Below are 22107 nucleotides of genomic sequence, written 5' to 3'. Positions count from 1 at the left end.
AACAAGCTACTTAAGTATGATCCCCAATTAGAGACAACGGTTACCAGCTGCCTCTAATTGGGAATCATACCAATCACCAAGCATAGAAAAACTAAACTAGAACCCCACATAGAAAATAACAACTAGAAAACCCCCTGTCACGCCCTGACCTACTCTACCATAGAAAATAACAGCTTTCTATGGTCAGGACGTGACAGTACCCCAAAGGTGCGGACTCCGACCGCAAAACCTGGGAAAAAAAAGGGAGGGTTGGGGGGGTGTCTAGTGTCGGTGGCGGCTCTGGTGCAGGACGAAGAACCCTCTCCTCCTGTGGATCCGACAGCATTGGATGCGGCTCTGGTGCAGGACGACGGACCCTCTCATCCTGCGAATCCGCCAGCATCGAAGGCGGCTCTGGTGCGGGCCGAAGAACCCGCTCATCCTGCGGGTCCAGCCATTGACCCAGGCTGAACACTGTGCCTGAACTGGGCACTAACGCAGAAAAAGACTCTGGCCTTGGAGCTGGACTGGACGCCGTGCTCAAACTGAGCATCTGCGCAGGTGAAGGCTCCGGCCATGGAGCGGGACTGAACGCTGTGCCTGGACTGGGCACCAACATAGAAGAAGACTCTGGCCTTGGAGCTGGAGATCCCGAACCGTAGGCCGTCTCAGGAGGTTTTGGACCGTGAACCGTCTCAGGAGGCTCCGGGCCGTGGGCCGTCTCAGGAGGCTCCGGGCCATGGGCCGTCTCAGGAGGCTCCGGGCCATGGGCCGTCTCAGGAGGCTCCGGGCCATGGGCCGTCTCAGGAGGCTCCGGGCCATGGGCGGTCTCAGGAAGTTGTGGGCCATCTCAAGAGGTTCCGGACCGTGGACCGTCTCAGGAGGTTCCGGACCGTGAACCGTCTCATGAGGTTCCGGACCGTGAACCGTCTCATGAGGTTCCGGACCGTGAACCGTCTCAGGAGGTTCCGGACCGTGAACCGTCTCAGTAGGTTCCGGACCGTGAACCGTCTCAGGAGGTTCCGGACCGGGAACCGTCGCCGGAGGCTCTGGACTTCAGACCGTCGCCGGAGGCCTGGTGCGTGGGACTGGCGCTGGTGGTACCGGACTGGTGACACGCACCTCAGGGCGAGCGCGAAGAGCAGGTACAGGACGTACTGGACTGGGGAGGTGCTCTGGAGGCCTGATGTGTGGGACCGGTACAGGTGGCACTGGACTAGTGACATGCACTTCAGGGCGAGTGCGGAGAGCAGGCACAGGACGTACTGGACTGGGGAGGCACACTGGAGGCCTGATGTGTGGGACTGGTACAGGTGTCACCGGAATAGTGACACGCACTTCAGGGCGAGTGCAAGGAGGTGACACAGGACGTACTGGGCTGTGAAGGCGCACTGGAGACCTGGTGCGTATAGCCGGCCTCAATTGTACCGGAACTTTAACACACTTCTCAGGACGAGTACGGGGAGCTGACACAGGTGGCATTGAACAACTAACACGCTCCTCAGGGCGAATGCCGTGCACACTACGCCAAACCAACAGCTCTCTCTCTTCACTCTCCTCCAATTTAACCAACAATTCCTCGAAAGTCTCTAAATCTCCCCTCTGTTCACTCTCCTCCAATTTATCCAATAACTCCTCAATGGACTCTGACTCACCCCAATATTCCTCCTCGCTCTCCGACTCGCCGACCAACCCATGTGCACCCCCCAAAAAATATTTTGAGGTTGCTTCTTGGGCTTGTGTCGTGGCCGCGAACCTTGTCGTCATCGCTGTCCTTCCTTCACCGCTTGCGTCTCCCGCCATGGAAGGCGATCCTTTCCTGCCAGGATTTCTTCCCAAGTCCAGGATCCCTTCCCAGCCAGAATCTCCTCCCAAGTCCAGGACTCCTTCACCTGGTCACGCTGCTTGGTCCTGGTCGGATGGGATATTCTGTCACGTTCGTTAGAATGATCGGACCAAGGCGCAGCATGAGTAGCGTTCCACATAATTTATTATAAAGTGAAACGTAATGCAAATACAAAAACAAATAAAGAATAGATGAACCGTGACTACAATGCAACTATACATAAACAATATCCCATAAACCCCAAGTGAAAAACAAGCTACTTAAGTATGATCCCCAATTAGAGACAACGATTACCAGCTGCCTCTAATTGGGAATCATACCAATCACCAAACATAGAAAAACTAAACTAGAACCCCACATAGAAAATAACAACTAGAAAACCCCCTGTCACGCCCTGACCTACTCTACCATAGAAAATAACAGCTTTCTATGGTCAGGACGTGACAACACGTGACAATGAATTCACATGTGGTGTGAGAAGGTGCTATATTTGCCTATGGAGGTGGAATGATCGAAATGCGCGGCAGAAAAAAACCCCACCAAAATGATGATTATTTTACTATAATTTTATTACTGTGTGAAAATCTAATGGTTGCACTTATGCCAATAACACCTGAGTATAATCGTTTCCTGTTATTTCATAAGCACCTTATATTGCATGCACAAAACATGAAGTTCATCTGTGGAATAATTATGAATGAGTAATTATAAACCTGTGTATATACATTTCTGGAGTTGAGGCCTTTTCTATTAGCACATTTAGGGCTTCTGCATGCATGCGGCCATGGGTCTGTGTTTGTGCTGCTTGTGGCTAATGGATCTAGTTTAAAGGGTAGATAGATGTACAGGGCTCTATCTTCAGCAATTGACAGAAGCCTAGTATTTTCTATAGACTAGCGAATATTACCCGCAAATCAAATGTTTTTTTTTTTTTTTACATTTTAGTCATTTTTAGCAGACGCTCTTATCCATAGCAACTTACAGTAGTGAATGCATACATTTCATACATTTTATTTCATGCATATTTTTTTTGTTTCGTTTTTTTTGTTTTTGTTTTTGTACTGGCCCCCCGTGGGAATCTAACCCACAACCCTGGCGTTGCACACACCATGCTGCCATTGCAAACACCATGCTCTACCAACTGAGCCACAGGGAAGGCCTACGCATGCACACAGTGCCATGGAACAAGATAAGCTATTTCGAAATATTGTTGTTGGTTTAAAAAACTTTTATTTTAAAGATTAACCATCCATGGGTTTATGGTGAAAAGATAGGCCTACATTGCTCGAATGCAATGTAATTTAGTCTGCCATTTCTGGAGAAGTGCAAATATCATTTTGGGGTGGTGTCATGTTGTATAAATGATTGGAGACCGGGTCAGGAATACGTAAAGGGGTGTCCCTTTTTTACAAATCAATTTATAACATTTTTGACGTGCGTTTTTCTGGATTATTTGTTGTTGTTATTCTGTCTCTCACTGTTCAAATAAACCTACCATTAAAATTAGAGACTGATCATTTCTTTGTCAGTGGGAAAACGTAGAAAATCAGCAGGGGATCAAATACTTTTTTCCCTCACTGTAGGTGAAAAATCTGTCAATGTGCCCTTGAGCAAGGCACTTAACCCTAATTGTTCCTGTAAGTCGCTCTGGATAAGAGCGTCTGCTAAATGTAAAATGTAAGGATCTGTAAGATGGTTCCATGATGTTTATAAAACATTATATTTGCTAGCAGTATAAAGGTGAGTGGATGTTCCCCCTTTCTCAATATATTGAATATTTGTCCAGCTCCTGTCAAAAGTTTGGATGTGCGTAAAACCCTCCATAGTCTAATTTGTCTTGTCTGTATTATATGCTCACCGGGAGCATTAATGGTGCCTGTAACTGTATTTAGACAGCCTATATTTGGAACATGTTGTTCTTTTGTTTTTATTGCAATTGCAATTTGATTCTAATTATACACTGTCATTTTAGGCCTTATCAATAGCCTTCTGAATTTAATCTTGGTTATTGACTATGTTTGGCATGTCCATGTCCAGACTACAATTTACAGTAGGCCCAGCCCCTATAGCCTACGTTTAACAATGTATTTCCATATTGAAGCAATGCAATTGCAACAATGTGGACTGCAAACATGTTCAACATATTACAAATATGGTGCAGACTATTTAACAAACTAGAGTATAACATGGAACTAGACTACCATTCCAATTGGAGTTGATTCGAAGACCCTAAATAAAAGACCCTAAATACACAACTTGAAGCAACCCCACATTTAGCCATGGAGTACGTTCGGATCCTTGACACACCCACAACTCAAAACCCAGCCTTTTCGCGCCACTGCCAGCTACTGTGCCCATAATTATGGTTGTGAAAATAGCAAAAATATTTCCGATACACCTTGGACCTACACTGAGTGTACATAACATTATGAATACATGCTCTTTCCATGATATAGACTGGCCAGTTGAATCCAGGGGAAAGCTATGATACTGTTTTTATCTCACTTGGAAAATCCACTTGAGACAAGTTAAAGAAGGATTTGTAAACCTTGAGACAATTGAGACATAGATTGTGTGTGTGCCATTCAAAGGGTGACTGTGCAAGACAAAAGATTTAAGTGCCTTTGAACGGGTGTGACAATAGGTGCCAGTCTCACCTATTTGTGTCAAGAACTGCAACGCTGCTGGGTTTTTGACACTCAACAGTTACCCGAGTGTATCAAGAATGGTCCACCACACAAAGGACATCCAGCCCACTTGACACAACCGTGTGAAGCATTGGAGTCAACATGGGCCAGCATCCCTGTGGAACACTTTCGATACTTTGTAGAGTCCATGGGGGGGTCAACCAGGGATGTGGTGACATGTGACCTACAGTGAGAGTGTTTACCCTCTTCACAATGACCTACTCACACTGATAATGACGTCAGTTGTTTCTCTTCCCTCACAACTATTGCTTCATCGTTCATGAAAGGTTGTGTTTCCACCCAAATTCTCTCTCTCTCTTTCTCTCTGTCTCCCTTTCCACCCCATCTTTCCCTCTCTCCAGGGCAAGTAACACATTGTATCATTTGACCTCTGGTCTTCAAAAGGAGATTTCCGTCACATCCAAGCATATCGCTCCCTCTCTCACTGGAAATACTGGACATTTTGGAAAGTTGACTTTTTTGGCATTGCCTGTAGACAGTGTGAGAAGGACAAGTGTGTGTGTGTTTTTGTCTGAGTGTGTGTGGAGCATCCATGGTTTAGTGTGTTTTAGATGTTGACGTCGCCCTCTGACTACATCAGAGAACGTGCTGGAACCTCGCATTACAGCACTCAGGGGTTCGTGTTGCTCTGCATTTTATCTATTCATTTCATCACTTTATTTATTCTGTTTAGCCTTCAGAGGTGAATCTGTTCAGGTAGAGAGCTGTAGCAGTTCTAAACCCATCAGGTTTTTAGTGCATCTTTGGTAGTGATAGTTGCACCTGCTTGTGTCTCAGTGCAGTAGTGTCAGTGTTAAAGTATCAGTGTCGTTTCAGTCAGTCCTCCTGGAAGTGTGTGCAGCGTCACTGTTGTATTAGCATTGTGTGTGAGCTTGTCTGGGACATCTCAGCGTGGAGTCAGTGCTGCAGTCTTAGTGTGTGTAAGTGGGCGCAGGGTCGGTGTTGTGGTCTCAGTATTAAGTATCCCAGGCGGTGTGTGTTGGTGTGTGAGAGAGAGATGGAGAAGGCTTGAGGCTGGTTGAGCTCTAACATGAAGCCTCTCTTCAGAGAACGTCTAGCAGAGTGTATGGGAATCTACATCATGGTCGTGAGAACACCTCTGCTGTATGTAACCTGACCGTAACCATCAACCACAGCCATTTTACTTTATTTTTCATGCTTTATGGTCCTGGGATGTTGTGTTGTGTCTGTCCAGTTGTTTGGCGTTATCATGACACAAGGCGAGATTCAGATGCAGACACAGGAGGCAGATGGTTGGAGTCTTACAGTGCTTAATTCATCCAAAAGGAGTAGGCAAGAGAATGGTTGTGGACAGGCAAAAGGTCAAAACCTGTTCAGAGTCCAGGAGGTACAGAGTGGCAGACAGGCTCGTGGTCAAGGCAGGCAGAATGGTCAGGCAGGCGGGTACAAAGTCCAGAAACAGGCAAGGGTCAAAACCAGGAGGACTAGAAAAAGGAGAAATGCAAAAAGCAGGAGAACGGGAAAAACGCTGGTTGACTTGGAAACGTTCAAGACGAACTGGCACAGAGAGACAGGAAACACAGAATAAATACACTGGCACAGAGAGACAGGAAACACAGGATAAATACACTGGCACAGAGAGACAGGAAACACAGGGATAAATACACTGGCACAGAGAGACAGGAAACACAGGGATAAATACACTGGCACAGAGAGACAGGAAACACAGGGATAAATACACTGGCACAGAGAGACAGGAAACACAGGGATAAATACACTGGCACAGAGAGACAGGAAACACAGGGATAAATACACTGGCACAGAGAGACAGGAAACACAGGGATAAATACACTGGCACAGAGAGACAGGAAACACAGGGATAAATACACTGGGGGAAATAAGCGACACCTTGAGGGGGTGGAGACAATCACAGGGACAGGTGAAACGGATCACGGTGTGACAGGCGTAGGCACCATGGCCCAAACCATCACCAGTAGGAACGTAAAGGGTGATACCTGTCCGCTAACTTTGCCTTTGTCTTCGCCACCACCTTCGACATGTACATCACACGAGGAGTGTCGAGTAAGGACTGAAACCTAGTTTACAGTGCAGCTTTTATTGTTTCATTGACTTCTTTATTTTTTTTTATAGATTTTTTTTTCCTCTACAAAATCAAACCCATTTTGTAGATTGTTGAAAAAAAATGTAAAATGTATTTTATAAAGCCCTTTTTACATCGGCAGTCGTCACAGAGTGACACCGTTGTGGATATGTTGTCTTGTGGTGTATGGGATAGTGATGTGTGTGTGTCCTCTCTCTGCTAGGGGTCCAGTTAAATCCTGCGGTGTCCATCAGCATGTGTGTGTTGGGCAGACACCACTGGAGGAAGTTTCCCTTCTACACTTCCAGATGATAGGCTCATTCATGAGGGCTCCCCCATCGCTCTCTCCCTCTCTATCTCTCCCTCTCTCTCTCCCCCATCGCTCTCTCCCTCTCTCTCTCTCCCCCATCGCTCTCTCCCTCTCTCTCTCTCCCCCATCGCTCTCTCCCTCTCTCTCTCTCCCTCTCGCTCTCTCCCTCTCTCTCTCTCTCCCCCATCGCTCTCTCCCTCTCTCTCTCTCCCTCTCTCTCTCTCCCTCATCACTCTCTCTCTCCCCCATCGCTCTCTCCCTCTCGCTCTCTCCCTCTCTCTCTCTCCCTCTCTCTCTCTCCCTCTCTCTCTCTCTCCCCCATCGCTCTCTCCCTCTCTCTCTCCCTCTCTCTCTCTCCCTCTCTCTCTCCCCCATCACTCTCTCTCTCTCCCCCATCACGCTCTCTCGGTCTGTCTCTCTCCCCATCACTCTCTCTCTCTCCCCCTCTCTCTCTTACTCTCCCCCTCTCTCCCCATCACTCTCTCTCTCTCCCTCTCTCTCTCTCTCTCCCCATCATGCTCTCGCTCTCTCCCCATCACGCTATCTCTCTCTCTCTCTCTCTTTCCCATCACTCTCTCTCTCTCTGTCTCTCTGCATGTTGGTCGATGCCATTATAAACTACTGCCAGGGCAACCTCACAGTGACAGGTCCCACTGCCACAGCCCAGATCTTTGCCACATACCCTGCTGACTACCTCAGCATCTGGAACGGTTTCGTAGACCAGGTGAACAGAATGGAATCAATTGTAATAGAATAGAATAGAATAACAATCTAATCTAGAATTGAGTAAATTCAAAGCCACAAAGTCACTATAAATCCCTTTCCCTCTCCTCCATTCCTCTTCTCCTTTTCCCCTCCTCCTCTCCCTCAATCCCTCTCTCCCAGGTGATAGGTACAGCCACTCTGCTGGTGTGTTTGTTGGCCCTGGGGGACCAGAGGAACAGTGTGGCTCCTGCCCACCTGGAGCACCTGATGACGGGCTGGCTGTGTTTGTCATCGGCCTGTCCATGGGGGGTAAATGTGGCTACCCCTGAACCCTGCCAGAGACCTGGGCCCCCGGGTCTTTACCTACCTGGCTGGCTGGGGAGTAGAGGTGTTCAGGTGAGACAACACCCACCACCTTTTGGCATTGATCTGCATGAAAATACACTACTCATGACATACTCGATCTACAGACTGTGATGGACCAACTGATTACTGAGGAGAAATATGTTGATCTCTCTCTCTCAGTGCTAGCAGGGGTTGGTTCAGGGTGCCCCTGGTGGCCCCATTCTTGGGGGCTATGGTAGGCGAGGCTCTGTAGCAGCTCTTCATTGAGCTGCACCACCCACCACTGCAACTGGAGTCCGATGGGCTCTGTCTGGAGAACAAGATGGCGCCCGGTCTGGAAGCAATGGAATTGGGCCTGAAGTCATTCCCCAAGGACATACGATCTCAATCTCTAGCTGCCCATCTGGAGGAGAAAGTCAGCCATCTTCTCTGTCCTCCTCTGCTCTCTCTTTCTCTCTCTCTCTCTCTCTCTCTCTCTCCATCTGTCTGTGTTCTCTCTTTCTCCTAAACGTGTTCCTCCATTTCGTCCTTCTACCTTGCTTCTGTCCTTGTCAACATATCCCTACATTTTCCCCTCTCCTGATTCCTGCTTTAGTAGCCTATTGATTTGTAATTTGATGATGAAGAAAGGTGTGTGTGTTTGAGGAATATGGTTGTATGAGAGTGCTTATTTGTACAGCTTTGGCCATTGTAGTCAAAAGGTATAGTGTATGTGTTGAGATTGTTTTGGCCTGTGTTTTGTGAGTTCAGAATAAATTAAATATAAAATATTGATTTGATTTGTAGCTATGAATATCAAAAGCTGGAGAAAAAAATCGCTGCTGCTTTGGTGCTGATGTTGCGCCCCAAAATATAGTCTGTTGCTGTTACCGACCAGGGACAGCAGGGGGCGCTATGAGATAAATAATAAAAAGCACACGGCTGAAAGGCTGTTGTTCAATAACAACCTTCAAATGCAATATTGAGGCGGGAGGTTTTGTGAAATTATGGTGACAAAAAAGGAACCCTCAAAAGTTCCCCAAACTGTAATAACTAGATGTCTAAATTGTTGAATAATTAAAAAAAAAAAACGTTTTTATATCTCCCTGAGATTACAAAGAGGATAGTCTATTTCCTCATGAGATTAAATTATAGTAGGAGGGTGGTCGAAGTAAACATCGCCCCTCCTTCCTGTTTCTCTCCCTGTCTGGAGAACAAAATGCTCTTTCACCTCGCCAGCATGTCTGTGTATCAGCACCGCGCATCCACAGTGCCTGCCTGTATCCTCTACCTCCGTGGCCTTACAAACAAGGGCAGGCGTGTCCTCAACACTCAAATAACAGCCTGAACCCAGCGAGAGGACTTGGATGTTGCTGACAGAAATGTGCACATAGCGTGGACTTGAAAAGGTAGGTTCCCTAGCCAGCTAGTCGACAAATGTAGGCTAGCCAGCTAAACAATTTAATGTCAGGTTCTTTGTTTACTTCGCAGAGATTTTGATTGAGCTAATTTAGCTAGCCATTAACAATGCATTATAATTGTTGCCTGTACTTCAAATGTTCTTGCCACACCTGTGTACAAACTTGTACCTGTTTAGGCTCTACTTTTGTTCGATAACTTGTGAATAATTATGGGTACCTTTGTTGAGTTATTGTGCTTTACACTGACTGTGCAAGTATAAATCTCTTCCTGAATAAACTTTGCATATGCTATGCTATAAGGGCTATAGTAACTAGCTAGTCAGATTTATTACCCCCTTTACTATTTTTTTTTGCTATTGATACTGTTAACGACTTGAACTAATAACTATGTTATTACATGCTAATAATATCACGTTATGTATCTAATTTGGTTATTTAGGCAGTGTTTTTTATATATATTGGGTCAGTAGGTGAATCATGGTAATGCAGGGATTGGTTGCTTTAATATCCTCAAATTCTTATATGTCAGTCTCCAGTGAGAGTTGAGCGGAATTCTGAGCAGCAGCCAAGAAATGTGATTAGATATTCAGCATGTCCCTGGTGTTACGCACTCCCCTATCTGCCCTCCTACCTGCCTGCCTCATACTGGCCCTGCTTCCCTGCACCCCTACCTGCCCTTCTACTTCCATTCCTTCCTGCCACCCTGCCTGCCTGCCTCATTCCGGATCCTCCTCCCTGCCTGCCTCATACTGGCCCTGCTTCCCTGCATCCCTACCTGTCCTTCTACTTCCATTCCTTCCTGCCACCCTGCCTGCCTGCCTCATTCCGGATCCTCCTCCCTGCCTGCCTCATACTGGCCCTGCTTCCCTGCACCCCTACCTGCCCTTCTACTTCCACTCCTTCCTGCCCTCCTGCCACCCTGCCTGCCTGCCTCATTCCGGATCCTCCTCCCTGCCTGCCTCATTCCAGCCCTGCCTGCATCATTCCGGTCCTACCACCCTGCCTGCCTCATTCCAGCCCTGCCTGCCTCATTCCAGCCCTACCTGCCTCATTCCAGCCCTACCTGCCTCATTCCAGCCATGCCTGCCTCATTCCAGCCCTGCCTGCCTCATTCCAGCCCTACCTGCCTCATTCCAGCCCTGCCTGCCTCATTCCAGCCCTGCCTGCCTCATTCCAGCCCTACCTGCCTCATTCCGGTCCTACCACCCTGCCTGCCTCATTCCGGCCCTGCCTGCCTCATTCCAACCCTGCCTGCCTCATTCCGGCCCTACCTGCCTCATTCCGGCCCTACCTGCCCGCCATAAGGGCACTGCAGTCCACAGGGTTATACAAGGAGCCTAAAGAAGAGTGGGAAAGGGAGGGAGGGCTGGTAGTTTCTGTTCATTTCATATTGTTTCATCTGGCACTCAGCCCAAACCATTCGCTTGTCCTGTTTTGATCTGTAAATATACAGTGGGAGAAAAAGGAGGAAGGTTATGAGTGGAGAGAAGAGAGCAGAAAGAGACAGGGGATTGGTGAAAGAGAGGTAGGTATGGAGGGAATTGGTGAGATGAACGGAGAGGTATAGGAGATGGGGGAGAGAGGAACAGAATGTACACAGAGAGAGAGAGAGATAGAGACTGGTGTATGTATCTGAAAGCTGATCTGTCCCACTCAGAGAGCAGTTCTTTCTGTGGACTATTGATTTAAGCCCAACCACCATCTCCCTCAGTCTACCAGCTCTGGAACCCTAGACGTTGCCTGTAGATACAGACCTAGGATCAGTTTACCATCCCCTAATCCTAACCCCAACCATAGGGATCAAAATACAGAAATCATTTCATCCACCCTTTGTTTTCTTACAGTATCAGTACAGATGAAGGAAAGGAGATGAGGAGACCACTTAACAGTATTAAAGCTTTGACACAAAACAGTTCTAAACAACAGTTCCAAACAACAGTTCCAAACAACAGTTCTAAACAACAGTTCTAAACAACAGTTCTAAACAACAGTTCTAAACAACAGTTCTAAACAACAGTTCCAAACAACAGTTCCAAACAACAGTTCTAAACAACAGTTCTAAACAACAGTTCTAAACAACAGTTCCAAACAACAGTTCCAAACAACAGTTCCAAACAACAGTTCTAAACAACAGTTCTAAACAACAGTTCTAAACAACAGTTCCAAACAACAGTTCCAAACAACAGTTCCAAACAACAGTTCCAAACAACAGTTCCAAACAACAGTTCCAAACAACAGTTCTAAACAACAGTTCTAAACAACAGTTCCAAACAACAGTTCCAAACAACAGTTCTAAACAACAGTTCTAAACAACAGTTCTAAACAACAGTTCTAAACAACAGTTCTAAACAACAGTTCTAAACAACAGTTCTAAACAACAGTTCTAAACAACAGTTCTAAACAACAGTTCCAAACAACAGTTCTAAACAACAGTTCCAAACAACAGTTCTAAACAACAGTTCCAAACAACAGTTCTAAACAACAGTTCTAAACAACAGTTCTAAACAACAGTTCCAAACAACAGTTCTAAACAACAGTTCTAAACAACAGTTCTAAACAACAGTTCCAAACATGTCTCTATGCCAGTGGTGTAACACCAACCACTGTAGGAGACGTACCTGACCTATCAGCCAGAGGGCCAGTGTAACGCCTCACAGACACCTACTGTTAATGAGAAATGTCTAAATGGCATTTCCTCATTACCGCAGATGGACAGGTTCTGTTCTCTCCTTCTCTCTCTCTCTCTCTCTCTCTCTCTCTCTCTCTCTCTCTCTCCCTTTCTCTGTGTGTGTGGGTTGTGCATGCGTACGTCTGTCTGTGTGTGTGGGTTGTGCATACGTCAGTGCGTATGCGTGTGTGTGTCTGTTATAGAGGCATGTAATCTCAGTGAATTATGAGTCCTGTCTTACTATAGTCCTGGAGTCTGATGTCGGGGGATAGTGACCTCACACTGGCTGGCTGGCTGACTGGCTGGCTGACTGGCTGGCTCTGGCTGGCTGGCTGGCTGGCTGACTGACTGGCTCTGGCTGGCTCTGGCTGGCTGGCTGGCTGGCTGGCTGGCTCTGGCTGGCTGGCTGGCTGGCTGGCTGGCTGACTGGCTGGCTCTGGCTGGCTGGCTGACTGACTGACTGGCTCTGGCTGGCTCTGGCTGGCTGGCTGGCTGGCTGGCTGGCTCTGGCTGGCTGGCTGGCTGGCTGGCTGGCTGGCTGGCTGGCTGACTGGCTGGCTGACTGGCTGGCTCTGGCTGGCTGGCTGGCTGGCTGACTGACTGGCTCTGGGCTGGCTCTGACTGACTGACTGGCTCTGGCTGGCTCTGGCTGGCTGGCTGGCTGGCTGGCTGGCTCTGGCTGGCTGGCTGGCTGGCTGGCTCTGGCTGGCTGGCTGGCTGGCTGGCTGGCTGGCTGGCTGACTGACTGACTGGCTCTAGCTCTCCCCAATGCTTTACCTTACTGACACTTCTTTACCCTTCATCACAATTAGCTCATTACTTAGATAGTCATCTGTTGATCTGAACTCAACCTCACAAGCAACATCCTTTTTACCTTGAGCCTTAGACTTGCTACTGTTTCAATGTTCTGTTGGATTTGTGTTCTGGTGTATCGTACCAACTAGTTCAGTAAACTAGTAAGAGAGGAAGGGTCTCTTGGGGTTAGTTCAGTTTGTTAGTTTCAGATTCACATACATCTGGTGGATGCAGATCAGTTGATATGTTTAAAGATCCCCTTTTCTAAACATATCCCCTGTGTGTCCGTACTCTATCAGTATGAGTGTTTCTCTGGCTTGGAGGAGAGATCAGTTCCTCTCTCCGTTTCTCTCAAGGCCTAACCCTGACTGTAACACCTGCAGCTCAGCAGTCACATTTACATGATAGTCATTTAACATGTTCTTATTCAGAGCCACTTAGAACACAAGAGAGTGGAGGGCAAAGCTGCTCAGATAGGCCCATATAATAAAGTGTCCTTGATAAATAGTGTCCTTGAGAAATAGTGTCCTTGCATTTCAAAATCAACAAAGTATTCCTTTTGAAACATAAGGACGCTTTCTTTGCATGCACATCACAGTAAGTGCATTCAAATAAGAGGTCTGAACAACAGACTTCACATTGTCTGGGTCAAAATCCTGCCATATCATTCAGGTCCCTCACTAAGTGTATTACCTCATGTCTGACTCTGAATACCCTGGATGTTGACATTGTTTTTCTTTTGTTTTCCTCTTCTTCTTCTCCTCCTCCTCTCCCTCCTCCTCTTCTTCTCCTCCTCCTCTCCCTCCTCTTCTGCTTCTGCTTCTCCTCCTCTCCCCCCTCCTCTCCTCTCCTCTTCTGCTCCTCCTTCTCTCCCTCTTCCTCCTCTCCCTCCTCCTCTTCTTCTCCTCCTCCTCTCCCCCCTCCTCTTCTTCTCCTCCTCCTCTCCCCCCTCCTCTCCTCTCCTCCCCCTCCTCTCCTCCTGTAGACAGTCCCATGGGCCATAGTGGAGGGTCAACAACAGAGTGGAGATGTTCAAAGAGAGGCCTCCTCCAGGTCAGTCACCTGTTCCAACCCTTTAATCCCAGCTGCTCTGCTGTAGTTGATGTGGTGTGTTAGCCCACCAAGCTAAAGATCAGGCTCCATGAGTCTTCAGGAGTCAGACAAGGACACTCATCCTGCTAGAGTAGTTCACCAAACCACCTCAGCTACCCTTCACCCTCCTTTGACCTCCTCCTCTCCACAACAACCCCAACCTACTGAGCTAAAGCCAAGAGACATGAGAGTCAGTCAGGGTTGCTTATCACTAACGTGTACTTCTTGTAGTATCTGATGATCATTTCCTTTAAAGGATCAATCTTTAATTGAAACAGTAGCAAAGCGGCACCCAGCCTCTGTTTTGGTAAAAAGCCAGGGGTTGCGTTAATGCAGAATACTGCGTTTTTAACGCATACAAAAAGATAAAACAGATAAGAAATATCTTGTTGCGTTTTGAAAACACAGATTTAACATGCTTCTTATTGTCATTTCTGCTCAGCATCAGACTCATTTTGTGCTTCAGTTGCACTTCTTCACTCGGATGAGAATTGACAAACAGGCGTTCTATCAACAGACAGTGTTCTGACTGATATGGTGGAACTTTTCTCTGGTACTTGTCTCGTTGGAGCCTAGTTTTCTCCTGTCAAATGCAAGAGGAACTTCAATCAAAACATCAGGACATGTAGCAGGCTACATTCTTTCTATGATAGACACTGTTCCTAGGCCATCTTTGAAAATAAGAATTTGTTCTTAACTGGCTTGCCTAGTTAAATAAAGGTCAAATAAAACAAAATAAAAATTAGAAAAACGATGTCCATGCATCGTTTTTGCCAAAAATAGGTTGCTTTTTCATTGTAAGCTCATTTACTTGTGTGGCTGCTGCCAAATAGCGTTGCACTTCTGTTGTCTGATGACAGGGAAGCTATTTTCTGCCGAACGTTTTGTACTAATGTATTTTCTGTGTATGAAATATATAGCTTCACGTACCTGATCACTCTGTTGAAGCAGAAAAACACTGTTGACTTTCCATTTAAAACGCAGGTGAAATTGTTTAAAACACCGATTTTTTGATGGTCTGTGTTTTGAAAATTGATGGACGGGCCTTGAGAAATGTAACCACTCTCAAATTCATAGAAAGAGGTATGGATGCAAGGACTGACCATCCATGCTATCAAAATTATAGGTGTGTTTGTTTACATGTATATTGTTTACAAACATTGGGATAAAACAAAGTTATATTCTGGGTTCTGATGGGGTACGACAGTTGAACTAAGCTCATGAGGCATAGGATTCATTTGTGAGTCCAAAAATGGATGTAGCAACTCCACATGTTGTTGTGTCTCTGAGAATCAGACTGGACTTCCTGGACAGTGTTGCAGCAGACTCATGTCTCTGTCATGTGGAGACTGGAGTAGTGATAGTCTGGTAGAGGCTGTATTCAGAACAGTAGGTCAGAGAAGCAGGCAGTAAGTACTGTAGAGGCTGTATTCAGAACAGTAGGTCAGAGAAGCAGACAGTAAGTACTGTAGAGGCTGTATTCAGAACAGTAGGTCAGAGAAGCAGACAGTAAGTACTGTAGAGGCTGTATTCAGAACAGTAGGTCAGAGAAGCAGGCAGTAAGTACTGTAGAGGCTGTATTCAGAACAGTAGGTCAGAGAAGCAGACAGTAAGTACTGTAGAGGCTGTATTGAGAACAGTAGGTCAGAGAAGCAGACAGTAAGTACTGTAGAGGCTGTATTCAGAACAGTAGGTCAGAGAAGCAGACAGTAAGTACTGTAGAGGCTGTATTCAGAACAGTAGGTCAGAGAAGCAGACAGTAAGTACTGGAGAGGCTGTATTCAGAACAGTAGGTCAGAGAAGCAGACAGTAAGTACTGTAGAGGCTGTATTCAGAACAGTAGGTCAGAGAAGCAGACAGTAAGTACTGTAGAGGCTGTATTCAGAACAGTAGGTCAGAGAAACAGACAGTAAGTACTGTAGAGGCTGTATTCAGAACAGTAGGTCAGAGAAGCAGACAGTAAGTACTGTAGAGGCTGTATTCAGAACAGTAGGTCAGAGAAGCAGACAGTAAGTACTGGAGAGGCTGTATTCAGAACAGTAGGTCAGAGAAGCAGACAGTAAGTACTGGAGAGGCTGTATTCAGAACAGTAGGTCAGAGAAGCAGACAGTAAGTACTGGAGAGGCTGTATTCAGAACAGTAGGTCAGAGAAGCAGACAGTAAGTACTGTAGAGGCTGTATTCAGAACAGTAGGTCAGAGAAGCAGACAGTAAGTACTGTAGAGGCTGTATTGAGAACAGTAGGTCAGAGAAGCAGACAGTAAGTACTGTAGAGGCTGTATTCAGAACAGTAGGTCAGAGAAGCAGACAGTAAGTACTGTAGAGGCTGTATTCAGAACAGCAGGTCAGAGAAGCAGACAGTAAGTACTGGAGAGGCTGTATTCAGAACAGTAGGTCAGAGAAGCAGACAGTAAGTACTGTAGAGGCTGTATTCAGAACAGTAGGTCAGAGAAGCAGACACTAAGTACTGTAGAGGCTGTATTCAGAACAGTAGGTCAGAGAAGCAGACAGTAAGTACTGTAGAGGCTGTATTCAGAACAGTAGGTCAGAGAAGCAGACAGTAAGTACTGTAGAGGCTGTATTCAGAACAGTAGGTCAGAGAAGCAGACAGTAAGTACTGGAGAGGCTGTATTCAGAACAGTAGGTCAGAGAAGCAGACAGTAAGTACTGGAGAGGCTGTATTCAGAACAGTAGGTCAGAGAAGCAGACAGTAAGTACTGGAGAGGCTGTATTCAGAACAGTAGGTCAGAGAAGCAGACAGTAAGTACTGTAGAGGCTGTATTCAGAACAGTAGGTCAGAGAAGCAGACAGTAAGTACTGTAGAGGCTGTATTCAGAACAGTAGGTCAGAGAAGCAGACAGTAAGTACTGTAGAGGCTGTATTCAGAACAGTAGGTCAGAGAAGCAGACAGTAAGTACTGGAGAGGCTCTAAGCACATTCAAGTTGTTTCTGGAATTACATGACCAAGCCAAGGTCATCTGCCGAATGTGTGTGTGTGTTTACTTTATGACACAGTTCAACAGCGAGGGAATGTTAAAAGCCTTTTTATGGATCTGTGGCAGCACGTGTGTGTGTGTGTGAATGTGTGTGTATAAATCAGAGAGAAGTGTGTGTTTAGCAGTCTGGATGTGTCCTCTAATGCCACGAGACTCCCCTCACACTGCACGTGCCCAGAACTCTTTATCCCCGCTGCAGTCTCCTCTCCTCTCCCATTCCTTACCAACTCTCAGGCAACTGGGCTGCTGTGAGAGTCAGCTTGGCTCCATATGCCAGCACAGCTGCATCTCCCTCCTCATGGCTAGATCCAAGATGGCACCCAGTTTCTCCCTGCAGTGACCTGCTTCACTCACACCCCTGCAGAGGCAGTTGCCCTGACAACATCAACGACAGCCTGCTATTGGTTCAAACCCTCTGCAAACGGACAGCCTTGGTGATTATGTAATGCAGAGACAGCTTCTGTGTGTTATTGTGAGGAGGACAATGTTTATGTAATTGGTGCCAGGGAAGGCAGGTCCAAGGAATTGATTAGGCTACCCAATAATGCAGTAGCACGTTGAAGATGTACTGCATCCAATTCCCAATATCATCATATGATCACTTTATTACAGTGTCGTGTAATGTTATTTAACATTACTAAAGTTAATCAGCGGAATCAGAGTCATGTAATGTTATTTAACATTACTAAAGTTAATCAGTGGAATCAGAGTGGTGTAATGTTATTTAACATTACTAAAGTTAATCAGTGGAATCAGAGTGGTGTAATGTTATTTAACATTACTAAAGTTAATCAGTGGAAACAGAGTGGTGTAATGTTATTTAACATTACTAAAGTTAATCAGCGGAATCAGAGTGGTGTAATGTTATTTAACATTACTAAAGTTAATCAGTGGAATCAGAGTGGTGTAATGTTATTTAACATTACTAAAGTTAATCAGTGGAATCAGAGTGGTGTAATGTTATTTAACATTACTAAAGTTAATCAGTGGAATCAGAGTCGTGTAATGTTATTTAACATTACTAAAGTTAATCAGTGGAATCAGAGTGGTGTAATGTTATTTAACATTACTAAAGTTAATCAGTGGAATCAGAGTCGTGTAATGTTATTTAACATTACTAAAGTTAATCAGCGGAATCAGAGTCGTGTAATGTTATTTAACATTACTAAAGTTAATCAGTGGAATCAGAGTCGTGTAATGTTATTTAACATTACTAAAGTTAATCAGTGGAATCAGAGTGGTGTAATGTTATTTAACATTACTAAAGTTAATCAGTGGAATCAGAGTGGTGTAATGTTATTTAACATTACTAAAGTTAATCAGCGGAATCAGAGTCGTGTAATGTTATTTAACATTACTAAAGTTAATCAGCGGAATCAGAGTCGTGTAATGTTATTTAACATTACTAAAGTTAATCAGCGGAATCAGAGTGGTGTAATGTTATTTAACATTACTAAAGTTAATCAGCGGAATCAGAGTCGCTGTAATGTTATTTAACATTACTAAAGTTAATCAGTGGAAACAGAGTGGTGTAATGTTATTTAACATTACTAAAGTTAATCAGTGGAATCAGAGTCGTGTAATGTTATTTAACATTACTAAAGTTAATCAGTGGAATCAGAGTGGTGTAATGTTATTTAACATTACTAAAGTTAATCAGCGGAATCAGAGTGGTGTAATGTTATTTAACATTACTAAAGTTAATCAGTGGAATCAGAGTCGTGTAATGTTATTTAACATTACTAAAGTTAATCAGTGGAATCAGAGTCGTGTAATGTTATTTAACATTACTAAAGTTAATCAGCGGAATCAGAGTCGTGTAATGTTATTTAACATTACTAAAGTTAATCAGTGGAATCAGAGTGGTGTAATGTTATTTAACATTACTAAAGTTAATCAGCGGAATCAGAGTCGTGTAATGTTATTTAACATTACTAAAGTTAATCAGTGGAATCAGAGTCTGTAATGTTATTTAACATTACTAAAGTTAATCAGCAGAATCAGAGTGTTGTAATGTTATTTAACATTACTAAAGTTAATCAGTGGAAACAGAGTCTGTAATGTTATTTAACATTACTAAAGTTAATCAGTGGAATCAGAGTGGTGTAATGTTATTTAACATTACTAAAGTTAATCAGCGGAATCAGAGTGGTGTAATGTTATTTAACATTACTAAAGTTAATCAGTGGAATCAGAGTGGTGTAATGTTATTTAACATTACTAAAGTTAATCAGTGGAATCAGAGTGGTGTAATGTTATTTAACATTACTAAAGTTAATCAGTGGAATCAGAGTGGTGTAATGTTATTTAACATTACTAAAGTTAATCAGTGGAATCAGAGTCGTGTAATGTTATTTAACATTACTAAAGTTAATCAGTGGAATCAGAGTCGTGTAATGTTATTTAACATTACTAAAGTTAATCAGTGGAATCAGAGTGGTGTAATGTTATTTAACATTACTAAAGTTAATCAGTGGAATCAGAGTCGTGTAATGTTATTTAACATTACTAAAGTTAATCAGTGGAATCAGAGTGGTGTAATGTTATTTAACATTACTAAAGTTAATCAGCGGAATCAGAGTGGTGTAATGTTATTTAACATTACTAAAGTTAATCAGCGGAATCAGAGTCGTGTAATGTTATTTAACATTACTAAAGTTAATCAGTGGAATCAGAGTGGTGTAATGTTATTTAACATTACTAAAGTTAATCAGTGGAATCAGAGTCGTGTAATGTTATTTAACATTACTAAAGTTAATCAGCGGAATCAGAGTGGTGTAATGTTATTTAACATTACTAAAGTTAATCAGCGGAATCAGAGTCGTGTAATGTTATTTAACATTACTAAAGTTAATCAGTGGAATCAGAGTGGTGTAATGTTATTTAACATTACTAAAGTTAATCAGTGGAATCAGAGTCGTGTAATGTTATTTAACATTACTAAAGTTAATCAGCGGAATCAGAGTCGTGTAATGTTATTTAACATTACTAAAGTTAATCAGCGGAATCAGAGTCGTGTAATGTTATTTAACATTACTAAAGTTAATCAGCGGAATCAGAGTCGTGTAATGTTATTTAACATTACTAAAGTTAATCAGTGGAATCAGAGTGGTGTAATGTTATTTAACATTACTAAAGTTAATCAGTGGAATCAGAGTCGTGTAATGTTATTTAACATTACTAAAGTTAATCAGCGGAATCAGAGTGGTGTAATGTTATTTAACATTACTAAAGTTAATCCGCGGAATCAGAGTGGTGTAATGTTATTTAACATTACTAAAGTTAATCAGTGGAATCAGAGTGGTGTAATGTTATTTAACATTACTAAAGTTAATCAGCGGAATCAGAGTGGTGTAATGTTATTTAACATTACTAAAGTTAATCAGCGGAATCAGAGTCGTGTAATGTTATTTAACATTACTAAAGTTAATCAGTGGAATCAGAGTCATGTAGCCTAAAGGTTCTATGGCATAACATTGTGATGCCCCCTACATTCAAACACTTGGTCTTTAGCCTGTTGAAAAGAAACACAACGTTCCATCATTAGACTTGGCGACAGGCTCTGATGAAGATGCTGCAGGTTCCAGTCATTTACGGTGCGGTAACGGCACCGTCAGCATCTCATTAATAGTGACATGAAGGCACCGCTTACAGCATCACAGAGAGAGTGGAGCTGGCAGCACAGCATCACAGCCAATGACCTCAGCGGTTCTGCAGCAGAGAGAGAGAGAGAGACGTGAGAGAGAGAGCGGGTGAGAGGGGGAGGGGGAGAGAAGCGGTAATGGTATGAGACGCTCCTAATCTATAACCGGAGACGCAGACGGGACAGGACTGGACTGAGTGTGTTCGGTGCAGCTCCCGGAGCATCTGTCTGTCTCTGCGCAAGATGCTCAGCAGAACCGGGGAAAACCGATCGGCCGATTAACTACGTTAGTCCCTGTTAGGTTAAGGAAGAGAGTCAGAATGACTATCCCCAAAGACATTCCTGAAAAGTGGTTCCCCATCGTTCTTCCACTGCAACAGAAGAAACAACAAGGACTAGATGCTGCTAAAACCAAGAAGAAGTGGACAGGTACTTCTGTCTGCCACTGTCACGTCAGTCATCTGTTTATATGCAGTGTGTGCGTGTTTGTTCATTGGATGGGGAAATGTGCTGTAGCTTCCATCTTTATGATTTATTGTGTTCTGACTGATGACAGACAGGATCTCCTTGCTATGTGAATAAACCATTCTACATCTCATCTGTTTGTGTCACTATTCAGTCCCTCTCATCCCATGATTTCTCACCTCTCTGCAGTGTCCCCCATCTCCATCATTGTGTGTGTGTGTTTCTCTGTGTGTGTGTGTGTGTGTGTGTGTGTGTGTGTGTGTGTGTGTGTGTGTGTGTGTGTGTGTGTGTGTGTGTGTGTGTGTGTGTGTGTGTGTGCGTGCGTGTGTGTGTGTGTGTGTGTGTGTGTTTGTGTGTGTGCCTTGACCTTTATTTAACCTCTAGAGGATACAATCCCGCTAAAGGGATTGGTTGGACAACAACCAGTGAGATAGCCCGGCGCGAAATTCAAAACAAAATAATCTCAAAATTAAAATTCAAGTATTATACGGCATTTTAAAGATACGCTACTCGTTAATCCAATCACATTGTCTGATTTCAAAAAGGCTTTACGGTGAAAGCAAAACATTTGATTATTTTAGCATAGCATCTTAGCAAAAACAAAAAGCAATTTTCCAAGCACGGATAGCCATCACAAAACCAGATATACAGCTAAAATTAAGCACTAACCTTTGACAATCTTCATCAGATGACACTCCTAGGACATCATGTTAGACAATACATGCATTTTATATTTATATTTATATCCAAAAACCACATTTTTACATTGGCGCGTGACGTTCAGAAAATGTTTTCTCCCCAATAGGCACATTTAATTTACAGAAGAACTCATAAACGTTGACAAAATGTATAACAATTATTTAAAGAATTAGAGATAATCTACTCCTTTATGCAACCACTTTGTCAGATTTCAAAATAACTTTACGGAAAAAGCACATTGTTCAATATTCTGAGTACAGAACTTAGCCTTCAATGCTAAGCTATACAGTTAGCCTACAACCACGACGTCGACAAATCTCAAAAAATATGTTCAAAATATTTACTTACCTTTGCTGATCTTCGGCGGAATGCACTCGGATGGGCACCCACTTCCA

General features: G+C 44.2%; 1 protein-coding gene across 1 annotated transcript in view; it reads left to right on the top strand.

The window, feature by feature from the left end:
- The first annotated feature begins 9053 nt into the window (after window positions 1-9053).
- LOC106575497 (phospholipid-transporting ATPase ID) overlaps window positions 9054-22107 on the top strand; it is a 66987-nt gene continuing 53933 nt past the window's right edge. Inside the window, 2 exon segments of the mRNA XM_082960386.1 lie at window positions 9054-9343; window positions 13804-13871. Of these exon segments, the coding sequence (XP_082816512.1) occupies window positions 13847-13871 (25 nt within the window). The 5' untranslated portion in view covers window positions 9054-9343; window positions 13804-13846.

This window comes from Salmo salar, chromosome 02, assembly GCF_965601325.2.
Source record: "Salmo salar chromosome 02, fSalSal1, whole genome shotgun sequence".
NCBI classification, from domain to species: domain Eukaryota; kingdom Metazoa; phylum Chordata; class Actinopteri; order Salmoniformes; family Salmonidae; genus Salmo; species Salmo salar.
This window is presented reverse-complemented; position numbering and strand designations above follow the sequence as displayed.